Source organism: Zootermopsis nevadensis, unplaced genomic scaffold (genome assembly GCF_977971745.1).
Source record: "Zootermopsis nevadensis isolate Lab colony 2312 unplaced genomic scaffold, Znev_1.0 Znev_ptg000010l, whole genome shotgun sequence".
NCBI lineage: Eukaryota > Metazoa > Arthropoda > Insecta > Blattodea > Termopsidae > Zootermopsis > Zootermopsis nevadensis.
The window spans coordinates 2655739-2676938 of record NW_028259142.1 but is presented as its reverse complement, the minus strand read 5'-3'; the positions used below and the strand labels follow the sequence as shown (position 1 = coordinate 2676938).

Genomic DNA, 21200 nt, shown 5'->3' with positions numbered 1-21200 from the left:
CATAAATGCTTCCTTCCACATTATTATGTTATAACTTACCATCTGATGCCAAATGTCCACTGCAATTCATACACTATTCATAAACTTAAAGAAACAAGTAAATGATACCCAACAAAAATTAATTTCTTTCCTGTGATTAAAATCAAATAACAAGCATGCAAAAATCAAATTGTATCATCTTTGGCCATTATAGAAAATTCAAGGTATCATTAAAAAAACACCTCACAAACATATTAGTAATATAACAAAACTGCTGGTCCTTTTTGAGAGCATCACACAGAAGGGCATATAAACACATTTGCATAATCAGAGATATTTGGTTTAACAACATAAAACAGTGCGATGACATGCCAGAAAGGTTATTCCACAAAGAAATACAAATAGTTACATTTTGGTGCATGAAGACTAACAATGCAAATCTGTCAAACCAAATAAGTGTAAGAATTTTAGTTTCTTGCAAATCAGACATTTTGTAACCTCATAGAAGATGGCTGACATTTCAGAGGGGTGATCATTACATGTCTCTGAAATGCCAGTCAACTTCAATCAGACTACATATATGATGCAATATCCCAGAAAGCTGTCATGTTGTTCCTACGAAAACCTGAAATCTCACACATTGGTATCGATGATAAGTGCAGTACCATAGATGCAATGGGATACAGTAGTAAAAAGTACGGTCCCAACACATACGGAAAGTATGAGAACATTTGCACAATTTATTTCTATCTTCATAGCACAATGACAACTACAGGTGACTCTCATTATACATGCTTTCACTACACACAGTTTCACTTCAGTACCACGAGGAGCATCAATATCATATCTGTGGTCATGGTAATTGCTGCCATGATGGCCTACTGAATTGTGCATGCAGTTTATCTGAATCACCCCACATTGACTTTGGAGACTACAAATTAAGGCCTCTCGTGGTGTATCACTCAGAAAATCCACATGCATTTTTATATATATATATACACAATAATTTTTAGAAATGCAACCTCCATGTCTATTAAAAATCACCTGTATTTTTATTGCTTGTTTCAATAACTTAACTTCTTTACATTACAGAAGAACAGACTTTCATAATAAATATAGTGTTTATGCAGACGTAGAAACCAGTTTCTTAAATACTACACTAGCTTTGACCTTTCGGTCACTGCAACAGAATTTCACAACTTAAATGCTGCTAAATGTGAATGAAATGACAAAGTCTGTGCTAACTAAGGCAGTGAGCATAAAGCAGATTTTAAATTTCATATAATTAATATCCCTACAAGTGAACACATCCGAACAGCTGCCAACGCACGTGCTTGAGGTAGGCTTTATTAGTAGGACACACATAATAATGTGCTGCTATTCATCATATTTAGGTTACATATAACAACTTTCAGGTATTGGAAACATATTACAACATAAGTTTTGAACACTTACGCTAATTAGTAAGTCACTATGTGCTGGCAGAAAAACTGAAAGAACAGCCGCCAACATTACATCTAATTACAAGCTCAGGGGTACATAAATTATGAGATAAAATGGCTCATACACACCTCCATCACAATAAGCAATACATGTGAGCTTCAGAAAGACACTCTATTTGTAACGGTGAACTTTAACATGCATGACATCAATAATTCTACAAACTTTGGCCAGTTTTTAACCATCTGTTTTGACTTCTATCATATACAATTAGATTTTACAAAAGAAATGGACGACACACGCTGACGAGTGGAAAACAGTCCTTAAAAATTGAAGCCATATTCTGCAGCATTGCTAAAATGTACCAGGGCATACTTTCTGCTTGTAGCGTTCTTACGTGGAATTAAACGTTTCCAAAAGATACTACGCAACAGTGAAATATTTACGAGCTTCAACTCCATTAACACGTTCTTCCTCAGATATAGGTCAGAGATTGATATTTCTTGACATATAAATAAAATCTAAATCCACCAAACATACAGACACCTTTCAAATTTGAATATGCAACAGCATTAGCAACAATTGAAATGTTGGTCCCAGTGTATATTCAAACACAATAAATAATAATACAACTGCGAAACAAATAAGACACATCTGGGTACCTTTATGTAGGCAGCCCTGATCCAATATCCAGTGCCCAGTGTGTGTGTAAAATACTGTAAGATCACAAAAAACACCAATTGCACTGAAATGTTTATATATTATCAATGGATATATTTATCCTAAATACGGACGCAGGTTTAGAAAGTGACAAACGAATAGTATTTTCAAATTTCTCTCTTATATGTGAAAAATCCATTACATTACGAGGCTTTGCTTCAATCCAAAATCTGTCAAACTCATAGAACAAGTAACAATAAAAGTGGTGGAAAACTTTTATAGTTGGTAGCCCTTGTGAAACATTGTAAACATGAGATTTTGCAGACCCATCCTTCAGCATATGATATGCCATGCTGGTTAGATTTATGCCCACTACTGCAAATGCATAGCCATACTGAGGATGATGAGAATGTGACAGCACATGACTGGCAGGACCAGGATATTCTTGTGCAAAATACAACAGATTCTCCAGTCCCAGAAGTCCCATACCCCTGAAGTCTGTTTTTGGATCATCACCTTGAAAACCAATGTCTTGCCACTGTTTGGTGACTCTTGATTCAAGCTGAACTGATGGCATCATAAGTTCCCATAAGGTCAACAATTTAGTTTCATGACTTTCGTTGTTGGCATCATACGGAGTAGTACGAAGCACTTCCACTTCTTGAATCAACTGACGATATCCCCATATATGTTCAATGCACTTTGCGAAAGATATCCCAAACTGGGGATGGATTTGTGGATTTATCTTTTTTACCCTCAACACAGTGTGGATGGCATAATGAGTTATACTATCTTTGTTCGTGCCTATGAACTTCCTGCCATCACTGATTCTATCCAAAAACACGATGAGGTTCTTTATATCACCAGACCTGGACTGAAGAAGCGAATTCTCGACGCGAAGAGATCTAGGAGCACCAGCTTTTTCACCATAACATAGTCTCTGCAGCTCACACAATCTTGTCGTTTTTCTCAAAAACCACTTCATTAGAGGCCTTAAATACCATAAAATAATACCCAATAAAGACCGAAACATATTTATCACTGCAACCTATAAATTTACGAACTGTAATAAATGAATAGAAATTCCGAAGCATGCAGATAACCTTACTTCAGCCTGTCACAGCGAAACCAATGGACTCAAATTAACTCAACCCTGAATTACTAAACTTCTTTCAAATATATGTTCTAATGGATATAAATCACATCCATCAGCGACGTGTATTGTAAATTGTTATACATAAATCAATGCACACTACTACTGCCTTCCCTTTGATCGCTCCTTTCACAATTCAAAGAGCATTTCTAATGAATGTGTTGGCATTACTGATGGATCACAAATGCCAATAGCCCGAACCTGCAAATTAGTACAAATAATTGGAAAATGTATGCACTAGTACCTACATTCGAGTTTAACAATTCAAATTTTGAATATGAGAGCACTAATTAAAATAATTGGTTTCCTGTTGAGTTATCGCGGTTCTACATCCAATATTTTCACAAGATACTTTCGATGACAATAGTCTTGTTGGAAACTATATTTATCTACTTGAATACGTCTCCCTATACTATGATTATATTATGCAAACTTTATACTCGTATGACGTTCAAAGCTATGTAGAAATTAAAGAAACTGGAGTTCAAGGAATGTCATTCAATGATACAAAATGAACGTAATGTCGATGTTGGTACTCTGGCTAGTATCACCGTGTGCCTTGTACGTGACCAACGTTACGAAGGTACATACAGAGCGTTGGTATATGTGAAAACTGTTCAACATATCACATCTGTGCCTGTACTGAAAAACTTCTGAATATAATAAAATATGCACATTACGTAAACGACAAAAACTTTACACAGTTGCATTAGTAGGTGATTTTGCGTAATGAACTCGATACGTTATTATGCTATCATTATATGCCTTCAATTCTATAGCCACTTAGAAATTAATTTCCTGTCAATTGGTGCCCCTGCTAGTTGCGCGAAGTAGTCAAGAACAAGGTAAAAACAAATGGAATCGTATATCCGTATGTCGGCTGCGATTAGGTTTTGTGAATGACGTGGACGTGACGGGTTTGTGTTGTATTGTAGGTGTAATAGAAATACGTTATAAAGTATTCAGGTACCAGTAGCTGTCAATATGTTTGAAAATCTCTTTGATGATGTGCAGCGGATGAACAAACGCCAGGTATAATTATTTAACTCATTGTGGATGTTTTGACAGGCATATGGTTATAGTGCATAGAATATATCGAATGTTCCTGTTGCAGTGACTTCTCGATGGTATTTTTGTTAGTACGAAGACATCGTTTGCATAACAAAATTTTATTCTCTTATAAATTAACGGTAATTATACGCTAAGTAAAGTAAAGCAAAGCTATGTCTCTACGCCACGGAAGGTGGATAGGTGTTATAGCCCCTGTTGGCTCTTGACCTTGATATATGGGGGTGAGTTGTCGGCATCACGCCTGCCGGTGCTTTCGTTGCGGTGAAGCTTCCCCCCCTCCCAGTTTTATATAATTAAATATCTTTACTTCATGCATTCTACAGTCTTTCATACTCTTGGTTTTTTGGGGCCATGAAACTACTCCAGTCAAAACATGTTTCTAGAATTTTTATTTTTCTCTTGCAATTTATTGTATAATTACGTAGGGCCATACCATAGCAAGGGCTGTTGGTTGCCAGTTGTATCCTCAGACTTCAGTTTGTGCATGGGCAGTCCATGTAAGATTTCTGGTAAACAAAATGGCAATGGGTAGGTTTCTCTGTAAGACCTTTCATTTTCCCTTGCCATATCATTCCACCACTGCTTCTTCTGTGGGATGGAGAATGCTCCCATTAGCAGCCTCTGTACCACAGAGACATGATCCCACCCCATTGGCATAACAGTGCATAATCACTTTTAATTCTTATTAGAATAAAATATATTTGTGTGTAGATTGTGCTATCATACCAATCAGACTGAAAATAACACACATGTGTTTGTTAATGTAATGGCTACTTCTCATTTTCAGTTCCTGTATCAGGTTCTGAGCTTTGGAATGATAGTTTCATCAGCATTAATGATATGGAAGGGCCTTATGGTTGTAACAGGAAGTGAAAGCCCAATTGTTGTTGTACTAAGGTTTGTATGCATTATTAAAGTATTTTTACTATATTAAGTGTTGTTGTTGATAATGACTATAAAATTAAAAGTGAAATTACATTTACCATATTTAAAAATTTTATAAGTATAAAGTGTAAGCTTCAAGATTATATTGTAATTTACTGTTTCAATAAAATATTGCTAAGGTCTATTTTGAGTCTCTCGTTCATATAGTGGGAGTATGGAACCAGCATTTCATCGTGGAGATTTGCTGTTTCTAACAAACTATAAAGAGGAGCCAATAAGGGTTGGTGAGATTGTCGTGTTCAAAGTGGAAGGACGAGACATCCCTATTGTACATCGAGTCCTCAAACTCCATGAAAAGTAAGTTTAATTATGCTGCATGTAACCCTCATATTATTTGACTGATGCAACCACAGAATTGTGTTCTGAACGCTGCCGTGCAGTTACATTATCATGATCCAGATATGTGATTTACAAGGTGCTAACTCGTCAGCATGTGTCGTCAATAGCTCAGACTGTATAGAGAAACCCATATTTTCATTTAAAATTATGAATACCTCTTCCAGGGAGACCGGAGCAGTAAAGTTCCTGACCAAGGGCGACAACAACAGTGTTGATGATCGGGGACTGTATGCCCCTGGACAGCTGTGGCTCACCAAGAAGGATGTCGTGGGACGTGCAAGAGGGTTCCTACCTTATGTTGGTATGGTCACCATCTACATGAATGAATACCCCAAATTTAAAGTAAGTCGAAAACCACATGATAATGTACAATGTGCAACAGTAGGCTTGATGTATCTTTTTTTTATAAAAGGAACTGATATATTGATAAAGAAAAATACTTTTATACTTTGCTGTTGTAAGTGTTTACTGGTGTTAGGAATGGAGAGGTGATCTTGGTTTAATCATTTATTTTACGTATGGTTACAAGTTAAGAGTTTAATACATCAAAAATCTTTAAAATGGCTGCTAAAATTATATGCTGAGGTAGTGATATATATTAGTGTCATCAGCCTTAAATAGAATTGTGATATTTCAACAAATCACCAGGAAAATTTAGACCCTCAATTTTAAATTGAATCGAGCTGATATTTGAGCCATGTTATTATTATTTAGTGTTCTGTCTGACGATAGGTCCATTGCTCTGCCCAAAAAGAGTTCGCCAGTTTTCCCTATTCTCGGCTTCTCGCTTTAATTCCTGAAACTTCATCTTCTTTCCTTGTTTAAGGTCGTCGGTTAGCTGTATCCATCTTCTTCCCAGTCCTCTCTTTCCTTCAACCTGGCCTTCGGTGATATCACTCAGTAACCCATTCCTTCTCATAATATGTCCCAGCCAGTTAGCTTTCCTTCGTGTAATCGCCTGCAGAATGTTTCTTTGCTCGTTGTCTCTCCTCAATACTTCTTCGTTGGTCACTCGATCCGTCCACCTGATCTTCTCTATTCTTCTCCAACACCACATTTCAAAACTCTCCAGGTATTTCTGTTCCTTCTTCCTGAGTGTCCAAGTCTCTGCTCCATACAGCGCGACACTCCATACGTAACACTTCACTAGTTTCTTGAGCCATGATGGAAGAGTAATATTGGTTGAAATGCCATAAAGAAACAAATTTATTATAATGATTATAGGATTACAAATTTTTTACAGTACTACAATATATTTCACAAGACAATTTCATTTGAATTTTGTTTTTGCAGTATGCCGTTCTGGCTTGCCTTGGAATGTATGTGTTGGTGCATCGAGAATAGTAGTATGTGTGTGCGCGCGCGTGTGTGCAAGACGTCTTCAGCATCTTCATTCCGAGAAGTGTCTACCAGAAGAAAACGTTTCTCATTTCGTTACACAAAGACGTGTGTAGTCTCTCAGCACATCTTCTAAAGAGAACTGGTTGTATTTATCTGTGGAATCTGCCCTGCTCCCTCCACTATAAGTGAGAGATGCCGCAAGTTACTTATTTTCTGTCGTGAATGTACGTAGTTGTTTTGGTATGATGACAAAATCAGTACAAAATGTTTTCTGATTTTTTTTTTCTTTGGCACCCAAATGTTCATTACATTAAATCTGAATCAGATTCTTCACAATATCTTCGTTGTGGATTAGACATTTGTAATTATGTCATCTTTTTAATTTTATTATAATTCCTCAGCTTCCTCTTTACTGTATCCGTCTCCCCACTGCCTGCCCTCTGCAGATACTTTGCACCAATAGATAATTGTAAGACACGCAAACGATCACAGATTACGAGTTAAGAATGACTCGGAAGACAGCAGTCCTACTTGAACATGCTTTTCTGTCCAGGGTTCCAACCGTGATATGTATTCGTACTTTTAAAATACATATACTGCCAAGAATAAAATAAATGACGTGTCCTATCGCATATATCTGACCGCACCTCTGGTAACAACTGATCACTGTTATATATAAACTAAGAAAGAACCAGTTGGGTGATTTTCATGAAATTTCATATAAATGTAATTCATTTACAAACCCCTTGCATCAGCAATAAAAAATGCAGATTTGTGCAAACAACGCTAGCACCACTGAAAATATAATGTCCTGTTGTTGGTGATGGATAATATTAAAGTTTTCAGTTTCTGTGAGTGTAATTTTAATGGGGAGAGTAAAATAACAGAGTAATTACATAAATCTGTATCTCATTTCTGTTTCATGATGTCGACTGATCAATCACTTTGTTGTGGCGACAGAAAGATACTGAAAAATGTTGTATTTTAAAATAATAAGCACTGATACACTTCAGGTTACGTTCAGAAAATTTGAGACACTGGAAATCAAAACAGTTCTTCATAGGAAACATGAACAGATTCCGTAATTTTTTAATTTGCTCTGTATCTGAGACCACGTTTAGGTCATGGTCGTGCCAAGGTCAGGACAAGACTGCGTTAAATAGAGGCATTTCAATTTTCAAGGTCAGGTAAAATAATGTCGAATGTCTCCCTGGGACAGGTGAAAGTCTTGAACATTAAACTGTGGTCGTGTAAAGCTCATTCAAAGGTAAGTTCATAACATGGCCAAGCGAAAGATACAAAAAACCATGCCAAGCAAATTTCAAGGACAGTTTAGTCAGGGTTAGATTAAGTATGGTTGTATTGCTTTATGTCAAGTTGGGTTAGGTTAGGTAAGGGTAGGTTAGATCAGGTCAGGTTGAGTTGTGTTAGGTTAGGTTACGTTACATTGCGTTATCTTTGGATATATTAGATTTTAGGTTATGTTACGTTAGGTCAAATTCATGACACGGCGACGAATAGAGGGTTTCGAAATTACAAACAGGTCAAGGTCATTCATGTGCATGAAAATTTCTGCAAAACGGTAAGTCTCTGAATGGTAATATTCATGTAAAGTTGAGGTCATGGTTAGGTCGTCATTTCATCATCAGGGCGGGCAGCAGATGACAGGATCGTACAGTCTCAAGCAGTGACCGGCACGGTGGAGGAGCATGGCAATGCACGACAATGGAGGTTCACGTTGTAACGCTGAACGTTACAACGAGGCTCCACCCGGCCAGGATATCGATCACCGGGTCGGGCGGCAGACGACAGCGTATCGTGCAGTCTCAAGCAGTGACCGGCACGGTAGAGGCGCATTGCTACACGTGTAATCCCGTGCTCTGGGAATGAGAGGCCAGGTGATGACACCCTCGAAGCACATCGTGTCTAATTATTAACAGCAACTTATCCGAGCAGAACAACAGTGAGCTAAGTCGCAGATTTAATATAAGGTATGTGGGTTCAGCAGGTGGGGGTCGAACCCGAGGCTGTCACCTCAGATTAATGTCCCAGCTGGTCTTGGAACTAGTGGTAAATTTTTTGTTGCCGATAGGCATGTGGACGAGTCGGTTAGGATGCTCGTTAAATGATGATGAAACAGCCTGGAAATGATTGCCTCTGATTTTGTTTAATTTAATTCTGCGTGCAAATATAAAACTTGAATTTTGTTTGTACGGTTACAAAATTTGGCATATTTATTACCCCCAAGGCAAGTTTTTCCGTATATTATCTCAAAATGAGACTCAGAATGCCAACATAATAAAAAGAGTGAAATTTATACACAAGCTGTCTGCGTACAAGTGTCCGCTACCATAATTCTATTGTGTATCTAAAATTGGAGAATTTGAGTTCCCTTTACACATTTCATTACGTAATATTTAATAATTTCAATTTTCTGTGCTTTATGCAACTCCATGAGGCAAATATCTGAAGTTGCTCGGCTATGCAAGACAATTCCCCGCCTCTTATAGAACCCAAAGGTTCGTTGCCGAGAGCACGACATTCCGCAAGTGGACCCTATCCACAACCCACGACCTCACTCCCTTTAATATTATCCTACAATCTATGTGTAATTCTTCCAAGTTGTCTTTGCCTTTCAGGTTTTTTACCTCTGATATTTGTGACGAGTAGAAATTATGAATCTTTTCTTTACGTGAATTTCTCCAGCCTCTAATGGCTCCCTCCGCGGCCTAAGTATTTTCCACAGCACCCCCTCTTTTCAGACATCCACTAAGTGTAACGAATTCTTCTCGGGCTACCAGCCGAGTCAGGTGGTTGAATCAGGAAAATGGTAGCGATTCGAGAACCATCTTCGTCACTGTCCTCAGGGTACTTAAGTACCTTTCATCCACCTGACACGACTGGTATCTCGAAAAGAATTTATTATTCACACATAATATTCTTCCATAAATCGTTGTCACTTATACTGTCTAGTAATTAAAATCAAATTCTTTGTCTGGGGCACGCAATTATCTCGTGTGGTCACAGTTTATTCATCCGGAGATTTTTTAATATATTCGGACAGACAGAAATGGTTTCGAATTGAAGTGGACGCTTCACGAAGTTCGATCTTTGTGTGCAGACTGGATCGCATCTTTTCACTCAGATCGATCACGATGGAACGCAACTCGGGTGACATAAAGCGAAGGGACCGCGAGAGAATCATGGTGCAGGAGGGAATCGAGTTGTGGAAACAAAAGAAGCAAGTCGATCAATCGAAGAGAATACAGGAACAGCGAGAGGTGAGGAAGGACACATCTGTGCAGACTACTTTGAGATGGAATAACGATAGTGTGTTTCGGGGGGCGATAGATTCGAACCCGGAATCCGCCCACCTTTTTTTAGCGCTAGTAGTAATTCTACATAAAGAATTTTCGATACTACGAATATAATTATATTACGTCAGTCTTAATTTTCGTGATCATTAAGTGAGGAGTCTGTGTATTGATTTCTGATAGCTGCGTGAGATGCTGTCACAGTATTCGCCGTGGGGCCGACCGGGTTGTGGAGCGCCCAACGCTGATGGAATCCGCAAAAGAAAGCTTCATCAGCAGGGCCTATTCGCCGAGGAGGACAAGGTACAATGAATGACTCTTTAAATTAGTAAATTATTATATTTCCTATGTCAATATCCAAAATCACGATTTGAAAATTAATTTTACAGATATAAAACATCCAAGCACAACCTCCAAATTTAAAGGAAGATACTTAAAATCAAACAAATCAATATACGCAACGCAAGATGTGCAACAGTTTTTAAAATTGATAGACCTGATGATGATGTAATACACATCGAAACATGTCGTCAATACAAAATGTAACAAGATACAGTATCTACTGAGAATGTTATAATTTTAAGTAATTTTAAACAACGTTATTTTAAGTTTGTGTATAGACGGAAAATAAAATATTGTATATGTTAGTATTTAATATATTCCTCGGTTGAAATTTGACGGGGTCCCGTCCGTTTTTCAGAAGAACCTTGGGGCCGCCACTGATCGGTCGTGGAGTAGTACGCCACAGAGGGGCAGCTCCGGGCAACAGAAACAAAAGAGCACCGCGTACAAGGCGGATCCCATCTTGCGTTTCCAATTCAACGAGCCGGTGAGACGTTGCGTGGACAACGTCCTGAGATACAGGAAAAGTAACCAGGACAAACAGGCTTATCGCCAAGAGCTAGGTAAGGGACATTGACAGGACTATGCGAGGGGCAGAGACCGCCTGAAAGTGTCGTTGTGTAACGTGGTGCTACTCTTTTAGACGCTCTGGTGTCGGAGAAGAGGCGCGCGCAGAAGGAGGCGACTACCCGCGAAGCACAGTTGGAGAACAAGCTGGTCAGTACAGACTCCACTGTATATGTTTCCAGATAGGGTCCCTTCTCCTCTAACTGGTACCTGTGATTGATTAACCCTCATTTCCAGTTGGAAATGGCATCCCCCTGGGGGCGCCCCGGCCCTGGGGGGTTCTTGTGGAGGGACCGACGAACAATTGGCTTAAATTTTCTACATTCGTTGGTATGTTCATTTGTTCGTCTTTCACTTCTGTAGTAGCCATGCCACGTCTCTATGAACGATTTCTGCTATAAAAAAAAAGTGTTAAATCACTTGGCCACTCGAGGAATCGTAAAAGCCAGCTTATTCCTTTTATTTAAAATGATTGTATGATAAAAAAAACGACGTTCGTTCCGAATCCAGTCAAGTTTAAATTTAAGACCATCGTCTGATAAGTAGATAAGGACAGCAAGACAAGCAAACAGGTGGCTCTTTCTCGCGGTAGAAATAGAAAATTCACAGTTAAGTTGGTTCCGGCGTGTAAGTGGGAAATGCAGGACACTGTAATGAAGTAAGGCATACAAAGGGTCCGGAACATACTAAAAGGGGTTTTGGGGGTATGGAATAATATGACAAATTCAAAATTAAAGTCAAATACTGGGTAAAGTTAACAGTTTTTTTTGTGATATATGATACACGTCGCTATTTAATTAGTTTATGAAGGGCAGTGACATGATACTCAATATCGAATGAAACTCAGTGTGACCGGCAGATTTAATTAATAACTGAACATAAAGATGTCACTACAAGAGTCAGACCGGTTGAAGAGCATATTGTTCATATGAGACGAGGCGACACTTTGCACACACCAGACGTGAAAGCAAGAGATTAAGATGGCACATAATCGGCGTACCACGTGCACGAGGCATGATGAAGCTAGTTTCAAAACTACACCTGACGTATGTTTGTGTGTGAGTGCGTGCGTGCGTGTAAGTTGGCGCTGCCTTGTGAACGCACAAGAACTACAGATTCACTGTTTTTCCTTCGGTATATTGGCATGGTAACTTAAACTAGGAAGATTCCCTTACTAAATAATCAACACCAAATATCTGACGTATGAAATGTAATCAAAGAAACTTTGACGGGTGATTTGCCCAGACAGAATGAAATGTGGATATCGTAGCAGGAAGTTGGCACAGTATTCTTAGTTTAATACGAATAAACTGAAGGCCACAATTAGCTGAGGAGAGTGGTTTCAGGGCTGGAGTGATGAGAACACCCTAAAATGTATCCAGAGGCGAGATGAGGGTGTGAGATGCCGACAGAAGTCAGCCACCGACAAAAACCCGAGCAAGGTGAGTAATGTTCTGCCATATTAACGACATAAAGACTAATGCTACATTACACAATGAAATTCCAGTATAACAACGCGAGTTTCAAAAATCGACTGACCATTTTTTGTTCTGATTTAGCATTCAGATACAGCTCTATATTAAAAGACAGGGGGGGGGGATTTTTTTTTAAATCGCTTAACAAAAATTGTATTTTGTTGATACATTCATGAATCAAGCATGAAAGGTGTTTCTTCTGCTGCAAAATATTATAAAGTTATTATTACTTTGAGGTACTTTGAGATATTTCAAGAGAACGGAGATATGAACCCTCAAATTCCACCCCGTCTCCACTTTCGCTGTTCCTTCACGTCACAAAGACACAGAATCTGAAATATGTTACGTATTTTTTTTAATTTTTTTTCACAATACGCGCCATTTAACTACTGAGTCGTCCTACAGTAGAATTTCATAACCAAAGCGGGCGTAGTTGCTTTGCGGACATCTATTCAAAATGCGATTTTATAAAGATCTTGGGTGCCCTCCTCTACAGCAGGGATGCGGGAACAATGCGTTGGATGTGGATTCTGCACGTAGAAAATAAATTACACGCACATTTGCTACGGGTAAGATGGGACCAGTCCTAAGCTGGTTTCTTGTGCGCAGGTTCTGGAAGGTGTGGAGCTCGTACCCCTATTGGCCCGCAGAAGAGCCGTGGCCGATAGACACCCTCTTTCCTCCACAGACGTAACCCGGATAAGAAACTTCAAAGGGTAAGTATGAGAGGGATCTCACCCCTTGTGCTACGTCGATGAACATTTTTGTACTAAATGACGATACAATTTAGTTCAGAATTTTATTTTCAAATCTCATTATAAAATTTCCTTACGGACTACATAAAAAAAAACATCTTCACGGCGACAAAAGCCAGATTCCCGCCAAACTCAGACATCGCCAGACCCCACCGTAGGCTTTACCACACCCTCGTCTACATTTCTTACTACCAGAGTTACCACCGTCAGATTCTAATTTATTCTAGCCTCGTACAATTAAGCATGACGGACATTGGATATTATATCAGTAGATGACTTTTTCTGTTAGGTACAGTTTGTTACGAATAAGCGAGCGCGTGTTATAGGGTCGATACGTTCTGTTTCAGACCCGCGGATTGTCAGCGAGCGGTAGGAACCCACGAGTATGTCCAGGAGTTGTCCCAGCAAGTGATGACCAAGAAGGACCGCGTACAGGTTAGTGCAAAACTGTCACGAAGCCCTGCGACCTCAGGAAAATTTACTTTCTCGTCACACAGCTCAGCATTGGGAAAGAAATTTTCTCCCACGATCCTTTACTCTTCGAGTTCTTCAGATTCTGTCCGAAACTGGCCCCTTGAACAATTAAGGAATTCATACCATTCATTATCCATTTCAGAGCATGTAATATTATTGGTCCTGATTTAAAAATGGGAGAATGAAAATAAACTCTTTAGATTAGGTCCAAAATTTTGTCTCACTCTGAAGGACAGATAGAAAATGTAGTACAGTCTGAGCTCAACTAATGTCTTTACGACGATGAATAAAAGATTGTTAAGACGGGAATAACATGTGGAGAAATGAAAAATAAGTGATTTTTCTTTGGGTCACAGAAAGCCCACCAGGAGGAGCTAGACAGCTGCCGGCGCCATTTCGAAACCTGGCAGCAATTCTGGGGGCGCCCGGGGCACGGGGCCCCACGCGATGTCAAAGTCAAAGGAAACATTGACATCCTGCTGCATCGGCTTCCAGTGAACTGATGAGAAATTCGAATATCCTGCCACTTCTCGTGTTTCCGAAGAACGACTTCGTTTAAAAATTTGTACTATAATGATGAATATTTTGGAAATTTTAGTTATACGAAAGTCCTGTAGGCGTCTTCACCTGTTTGTAATGGTGATGACAGTTTTATAAATTTCAGCTCATAGGGCTTCGACAGATACCAACTCCTCCGACTACCAGACGTAGGAACACATTAAATTTACTGTGTAGTTACAGATGAAAAACTAAAATTCAATTCTCGAGTTCCGTGTTACAAACACAAATTTATATATATATATAAAAAAAATTACATTTACGAGTGATCCGTCTCTTAAATATTTGACATTCAGTCTCGTCGTGACACCAACAAGAAATCACCGCGACAGAACTCGAGTTGCGTTTGACGCATTCCAGAAGTAAGAGTAGCTACGTGTTCCCTGACGTGCAAGAGGGGCTTCAGCGCGTACAATCGCGTAATGCAATCAGCCTGCGTTTATCTCCGGTGGCATGTCGGACCGCGTAATCGCCCGGAGATACTCCTTCTGGATCTAAACCTGTCTTGCACGAAAGGCAACGCAGTTACATGCAGGTCATCAGGTCGCCGAGGCAAGGCGCTGCCGTCAAAGAGAAAATGAACGCAGGTGTTGACTGACGGATATTTTGGAAATCTGCACGTGTTTGACTGTCGCCAGCTAACGAGGTTCGTGATTTGTACAAAGATGCGTTGTAGCTTATTCTTTTTGGGCCCGGGAGATTATAAATCCTTCGAAACTGTGGCGGAATCAGAACCATTGGGAACGATAGCAAAATCAAAATTACATTCACGAAAAGTGAAGGAGGGATTATATTTGGGGAGTTGTTGTTACCTTGCAGTTCAGAATCTTCTGCCTTGCGGCGTCTCGCATAAAAATACGTAAAGGTGTCCGTGAGGGAGTGTGAGAGCAGGTTGCCGGGAAGAATATTTCGACCTAACGAGAGAGTGGACACTTCAGAGTTTCTAAAATTCATTAAATATTATTAGGGGGTCTAAATCAAGGGGGGCGAGACGTAACCTTACTGACATTGATATTGAGGAAATGGGAGTGGATTCATCTGGCTCAGGATATGGTACAGTTCCAGGTTCTCGTGAAAACGGCAATGCAAATTTTGGTTCCGTAAAAGGCTAGTTTTTTTTTTTAAAAAAAAATTAGCCTAGAAAGAAGGAGTCTACTGTCTTGAGCTATATAAGTGGATGATATGGCCCGCGTTAATTTTCGTGACAGTAAATGCGAAACTTAGTAACAAAACTTGAAAAACAGAACGAGTAATTACGAAAATTGACGTCATAACCGTGGATTTTTTTAAGTGTAAGGCAATATACGTAGGCGTGAAAAAAGTGTTAACTTTGAAGACGAATTCTTCTTACTTGCAGCCGTGTGGACCTGAAATCTCACCTAATACGCGCCTTGACTTGGCTGCGGTGACTTAGCGTGCAGCTAAGATGTTTCCAGCCAATTTCACTCTCTGTGTTTACTTTCTGGCTTCAACCATCCGCCCAGCTGCAGGTGGACGTACAGGGCGATAACTTTTATAACGGATGCCTGCGTTACCGGACCCGAGCGGACAAATTCTCGCCAAGGACACTCGCACTTGCCTATCAAAAACATAATATCTTTCAATTTGCTTTCTGAATAAAATATGTTAATATTTTAATATTTTCCGTCAAATAACAATTTTAATACGATAATAAAATATAAATATTTAAAATATTTTATTATCTTATTAAAATTGTGATTTGACGGAAAATATTAAAATATTAACCTAATTCACAATATGACGCAAATATACTACCTTATAAAATATGTTAGTACGTACATAAAGTATCTAAAAGAATTATGATCATATTTTATTCTCTTGTCACAGAAAACAACTCTGTGATATAACAGAAAAAAACACTTAATATTTAACTTATGACCTGAGCTCTAGAATTTATAATTCAGACAGCAAATGAAACTTTTGGGACATAAATTCAAAGTGAAAGTTCGGACGTACTTCTGATCTTTATCCCCCGAATTTCCTCACGATTCTTCATGCCCTATAACTTTGTTGTTTCGTGTGCCCTTCTTGCATTATTGTTATACGGAAGTGACTTAGAAATAAATTGGCGCATGCGTGTTGCCGAACATTAGGCGATGTAATAGTTCCCACGGTGTGACGAAATAATTTTAGTTCAACGTCAAACAATATTACGTCACCAGATAATTTTAACGAAGCGCTATCAGTGTACACGTTCAAGAGACGTGTAAGCAATAATACTAACCGGTCGCCATAATAAGACTCTTAATAAATGTAGAAAGTAGAAGTTAGCGTGTTTTTGTGAACACCCGGTATTCCTATGACAATCAGTCACTGGGTGTAAAAGGACCTTCCTTTCGTATCACCTGATACATATCAAATTATGATAATGCAGAAAACTGCCCTTATGCACTTCCTTTTTCGTTTATTTCTTGTTGGTAACACTGTTCAGCGTTTGTTTTGTTTAATCCATTATCAAATGTTCACAGTTACGAAAAATTATATGTACCGATATATTTAGAGTTACAATGTTTGTGAGAAATATATATAATGTACGTTGAATTGTTGTTAGATTCTGTTACTTGTAATGTTAATGACACGTTTTATGTTTATAGACAGAAATATAAATGTTTTGTGCAGAAACGAGTGCTGTTTCCTTATGTCATACCTGAAACATATTTACGAGGTGCGATCGGAAAGTTTCTAGACTGTGTCAATAGAGGGCGAACCGGATGTAGTACGAGCTTCTGCCTTTAGGGGGTGCGGCCTACATTCATAGTGAATCAGTGTGCCAGCTGGCATCATCGAATTAGCATTTGTTTCTTAGTTACGGGCGTTTTGGTAGTGCATTACACCGACCCTCCTGCGATTTCGGAATGGCGTGTGCATCAAATTTTGCCAAAGACTCGCCAAAACGGCTACGGAAACCTATGAAATGCTAAAGCAAGCATTTGGGGAGTCCGCAATGGGTCGTGCACAAACTTTTGTGTGGCATTCACGTTTTAAAAATGGCCGAACCTCTGTCGATGATGACGAGCGTTCTGGACGACCATCTTCGAGCACAACGCCCGAAAATGTTACGAAGATTCGGCAGGCCATTCACGAAGATCGACGTCGTACCATCAATGACTTGTGCGACATTGTTGGGATAGGCTATGGGACCTGTTAGCTGATTCTAAAGGAAGAACTCCACATGCGACGCATCCTGTCTGAGGACCAGAAGCAGAATCGACTTCTCGTTTGTCAGGAGCTCAAAGATCTTGCAAGAATCGACCCCAACTTCCTTTCTAAGCTCCGTGTGACTTCTTCCTCTTCCCAAAGATGAAAATTCAGCTAAAGGGAAGGAGATTTGAGACGATAGAAGAGATTCAGGCAGAATCGCAGATGGTGCTTGACAGGCTGACAAAGAAAGATTTCCAGGGATGCTTCCAGGCTTGGCAGCGGCGCTGGGATCGTTGTGTTCACTCCCAGGGGAACTACTTCGAGGGTGATGGATGAATTTAATACATGAGATAAGTGTACGGGTTTTAATAGGCGCAGTCTAGAAACTTTTCGATCGCACCTCGTATATATCAATATAAAATACCGGATTACCAACCAGCTTGAAGACGAAAGTTCACCTCCACAACAACAAAAGACTGTTTATCAAGGCCCATTTTAATACTGTCCTATTCGAGGTGGTTTCAAAACGAAATTTTGTATACACATTTAAATTATCCACGCAGGGCGGAGTCAGCAGTTCAGAAGGTTGGGACAGTATACGACAATCAGGTAACGGATTTGAAGTTTCCTAGCAAAGCAGAATTCTCGACAAGGACAGGCACTTGATTCAGAGTTATTCTTTATGAGTGGGCTAAATCTTATAACCTCCTTAGGGATACTACAAAATGGCTCATCTAATAAGCCCTATTAACACGCCACATACAAATTGTAGTATGTTTACATAAAACATCTGTATCTGACAGAGTTTTCAAATATGTCTGTTTTTAAATAAAAAAATAGGGGCCTGTGTGGGGTACAACAAACTGATGTAACACTACAGCAGTGTTTTTCTTAACCGAATGCCTGTAAATTATGCCGAAAGGGCCCACGATTTGAAGAGATTATACTCTTTTATTTTTAATCTGTATTTATCTAAGTTTAAGGTCTCAAACACCACATTTTTACTTTTACTCTGGAGTTAAAAAAAAAATGACGAAAAAATCTATACCTTCTACCAAAATTTATAATTTGCAAACATTCTGATAAATTCTCCCTCAAAGACGTTCTGTGTCTTCAAGGAACACGCAATGCAGTCATCCATCCGCATTCGCGGTCCAGCTCCTAGCAATTATTTTCATAAATTTTCCTTGAAAAACTAACCCGTGATCCGCGCAACTTCTCACCAAATAAACGACCCACTGTCACGTCGCGGACCGCCTCGGTCCAAGCCTCACTGTTACACCCGGAATAATTTTAGAAGGACAACGTATTTTACCGTGTTCCTTACCCGTCCATGCCTCTCGAAAGAAAAATAAATAATATTAACAAACAAAGTGGAAATGTAAACATACGAAACTTCAATCCATTCTTGCAGCAATTTTCCATCACTGAGATGACATTTTATTCAGATGTACTAAGAAGGAGCGTCTGGAATGCGATGTTCCGACAAGATAAGGAATTATGAATACCATTAGCAAGAGAGAGAGAGAAATTAAGTTTTCATGGGAACCTCAGTGCAGCCAACTTCTGGATGGAAGTGTAGGACGACCACGTACAGCCACACAAAAACACTTTCTACAAATATTCAGCGTTCTTGTGGGCTCGGCTTGTGTTCTAATGGCGAGAGTTGTGAAATTATTTAGATTTTAATGAGTGTCTCCAGTCGGGGACTAGGTTAACTCTGACAAGAGTCAAACAAAGAAAGATAAACAAATACACCTGAGAGCTGATTCGGCGACAATTAACAGACAGTATTATGCCTAACTATGTCAAGAACTTATCGGTGGCCTTGGTCTACAGCATAGGTCAATAATAAGTGGATCTATGCCTCCATTCCCCCCATACGTCCTCACGCCGCAGTGCTTAATTTGCCCAAAGGTTTGTATAAATAAGTGTTGAACTTAACGGCTAAGTGATTAACACCCGTACTTTATAATCGGAAGGTCCCGGAGACCGACAATCCTGACTTGGTTTTCCTTAATCAATCCAGGAAAATGCCAAGAAATCTTTATAATTCTTTGTTTATTTAATCGTCCTTTAATCTCACACAAAACGGCCTGAGTTACTGACAGAATTCTTAAATAAATCATAAATAAATAAATTCCTGAAATCTTGCAGCAACCTCGGGGCCTCATCGAATTTTCTGGTAACCTAACGTAAACATTCATAAGATAGGAAATGTTATTCATTTATGGAACTTAATGTCTTTCTAAGCCCCCCACGGTGGTCTAGCGGTTAGAACGCTGGCCTTGTAATCCTGGGGTCTCGGGTTCGATTCCCGGCGGTGCCCGAATTTATAACTTGTGTTGGGCAAGGCCGTGGTCTAGGCAACACGGAGTTTTCCTCCGGGGGCTTCCCCGGTTTCTCCGTGGCATCCCATTCACACACAGAAGAAGGCAATGGCAAACCACTTCTGGATCATCTGCCAAGAACGTATATGAACAGGTCCTAGTCCGAGAAAAGGATGGAAGGATCCTGTTCATATGGACCTGTCGTCAGACAGAACACTAAATAATAATAAGATGAGGTGGTCTAGCGGTTAGCCTTGTAATCCTGGGGTCTCGGGTTCGATTCCCGGCGGTGCCCGAATTTATAACTTGTGTTAGGCAAGGCCGTGGTCTAGGCAACACGGAGTTTTCCTCCGTGGCATCCCAACAATTACTCCATTCACACACAGAAGAAGGCAATGGCAAACCACTTCTGGATCATCTGCCAAGAACGTATATAAACAGGTCCCAGTCCGAGAAAAGGATGGAAGGATCCTGTTCATATGGACCTGTCGCCAGACAGAACACTAAATAAATAAATAAATAAATAATGTCTTTCTGGCCAATTTAATGTAACGCGATTTGTTTGTGACAGGAATAAACTGGGTTATGATGTTACGTCACGAAATCGAAACACGAACAGAAGACAGTAACGATTCTACATTAAAATGTGACCGCACAATTTCGAAATAACCAAACTACCGAACTCGTTTCGTTACTCCCGAAGAGAAATTATTTTAAAAATGGGAACTTTTAAGAAATAAACTGAAAAATTAATTGGATTGATATCTGCGGAAGTCAATTTTTTGCAGGAAACCGAGGTTGGCTGCGCTGTCACTAAACAGGGTCCCATGAAACAAACAATACGCAATACAATCTTTAATTAAGAGAGCGAGAAACGAGCTAGACGACAGGACTCTTTAGGAAGCTTGTGTAATATCACAGAGATTACGAGTGGACCCGTCACTCTTTAAATATCACACGCTTCGAAACATTTGCTCTCTTCCATGCATCTTCATCAGGAACCAGGCAGGAAGAACTTTTTCCTCATGAACAGTAACACAACTTATTGAAGCATTATATTTAAAAATTGCATGAAAACTACAACATCTATAAAATTTCTTTACGAAATAAATTAATGAGATGATAAAGTTGCGTCATATTGTGATAAATATATATTTGTTTAAATCTTGTCAGTCTAATCACAATAAAATTCCTATTAAATATTAAATATTACTATAATTAACATTTAATATATTTTAAATATTCCTATTAAATATTAAATATTACTATAATTAACATTTAAATATTTAAAATAT

General features: G+C 39.2%; 3 protein-coding genes across 4 annotated transcripts; 2 read left to right on the top strand and 1 right to left on the bottom strand.

Moving 5' to 3' along the window:
* Positions 1 to 694: 694 nt before the first annotated feature.
* LOC110829555 (ELMO domain-containing protein 2) lies at positions 695 to 3787 on the bottom strand. The gene has a single exon (XM_022063387.2). It carries the CDS (start codon positions 3110 to 3112, stop codon positions 2174 to 2176), a length of 939 nt encoding a protein of 312 aa, XP_021919079.1. The 5' UTR covers positions 3113 to 3787; the 3' UTR covers positions 695 to 2173.
* A 285-nt stretch (positions 3788 to 4072) lies between these two features.
* On the top strand, positions 4073 to 7296 carry twr (signal peptidase complex catalytic subunit SEC11 homolog C twr). The gene is made up of 5 exons (XM_022063390.2): positions 4073 to 4264; positions 5091 to 5200; positions 5396 to 5545; positions 5752 to 5929; positions 6881 to 7296. The coding sequence occupies exons 1-5, from the start codon at positions 4217 to 4219 to the stop codon at positions 6929 to 6931; spliced, it is 537 nt and encodes a 178-aa protein (XP_021919082.2). The 5' UTR covers positions 4073 to 4216; the 3' UTR covers positions 6932 to 7296.
* A 1456-nt stretch (positions 7297 to 8752) lies between these two features.
* LOC110829556 (uncharacterized) lies at positions 8753 to 17056 on the top strand. Of its 2 annotated transcripts, XM_087346216.1 has the most exons (9): positions 8753 to 8919; positions 10050 to 10209; positions 10426 to 10545; positions 10943 to 11147; positions 11228 to 11301; positions 12498 to 12593; positions 13236 to 13342; positions 13729 to 13816; positions 14212 to 17056. In XM_087346216.1, the coding sequence occupies exons 2-9, from the start codon at positions 10084 to 10086 to the stop codon at positions 14356 to 14358; spliced, it is 963 nt and encodes a 320-aa protein (XP_087202342.1). In that variant the 5' UTR covers positions 8753 to 8919; positions 10050 to 10083; the 3' UTR covers positions 14359 to 17056. The 2 variants fall into 2 exon arrangements, with proteins under 2 accessions (XP_087202342.1, XP_087202344.1); XM_087346218.1 differs by lacking the exon at positions 10050 to 10209.
* Positions 17057 to 21200: the final 4144 nt, after the last annotated feature.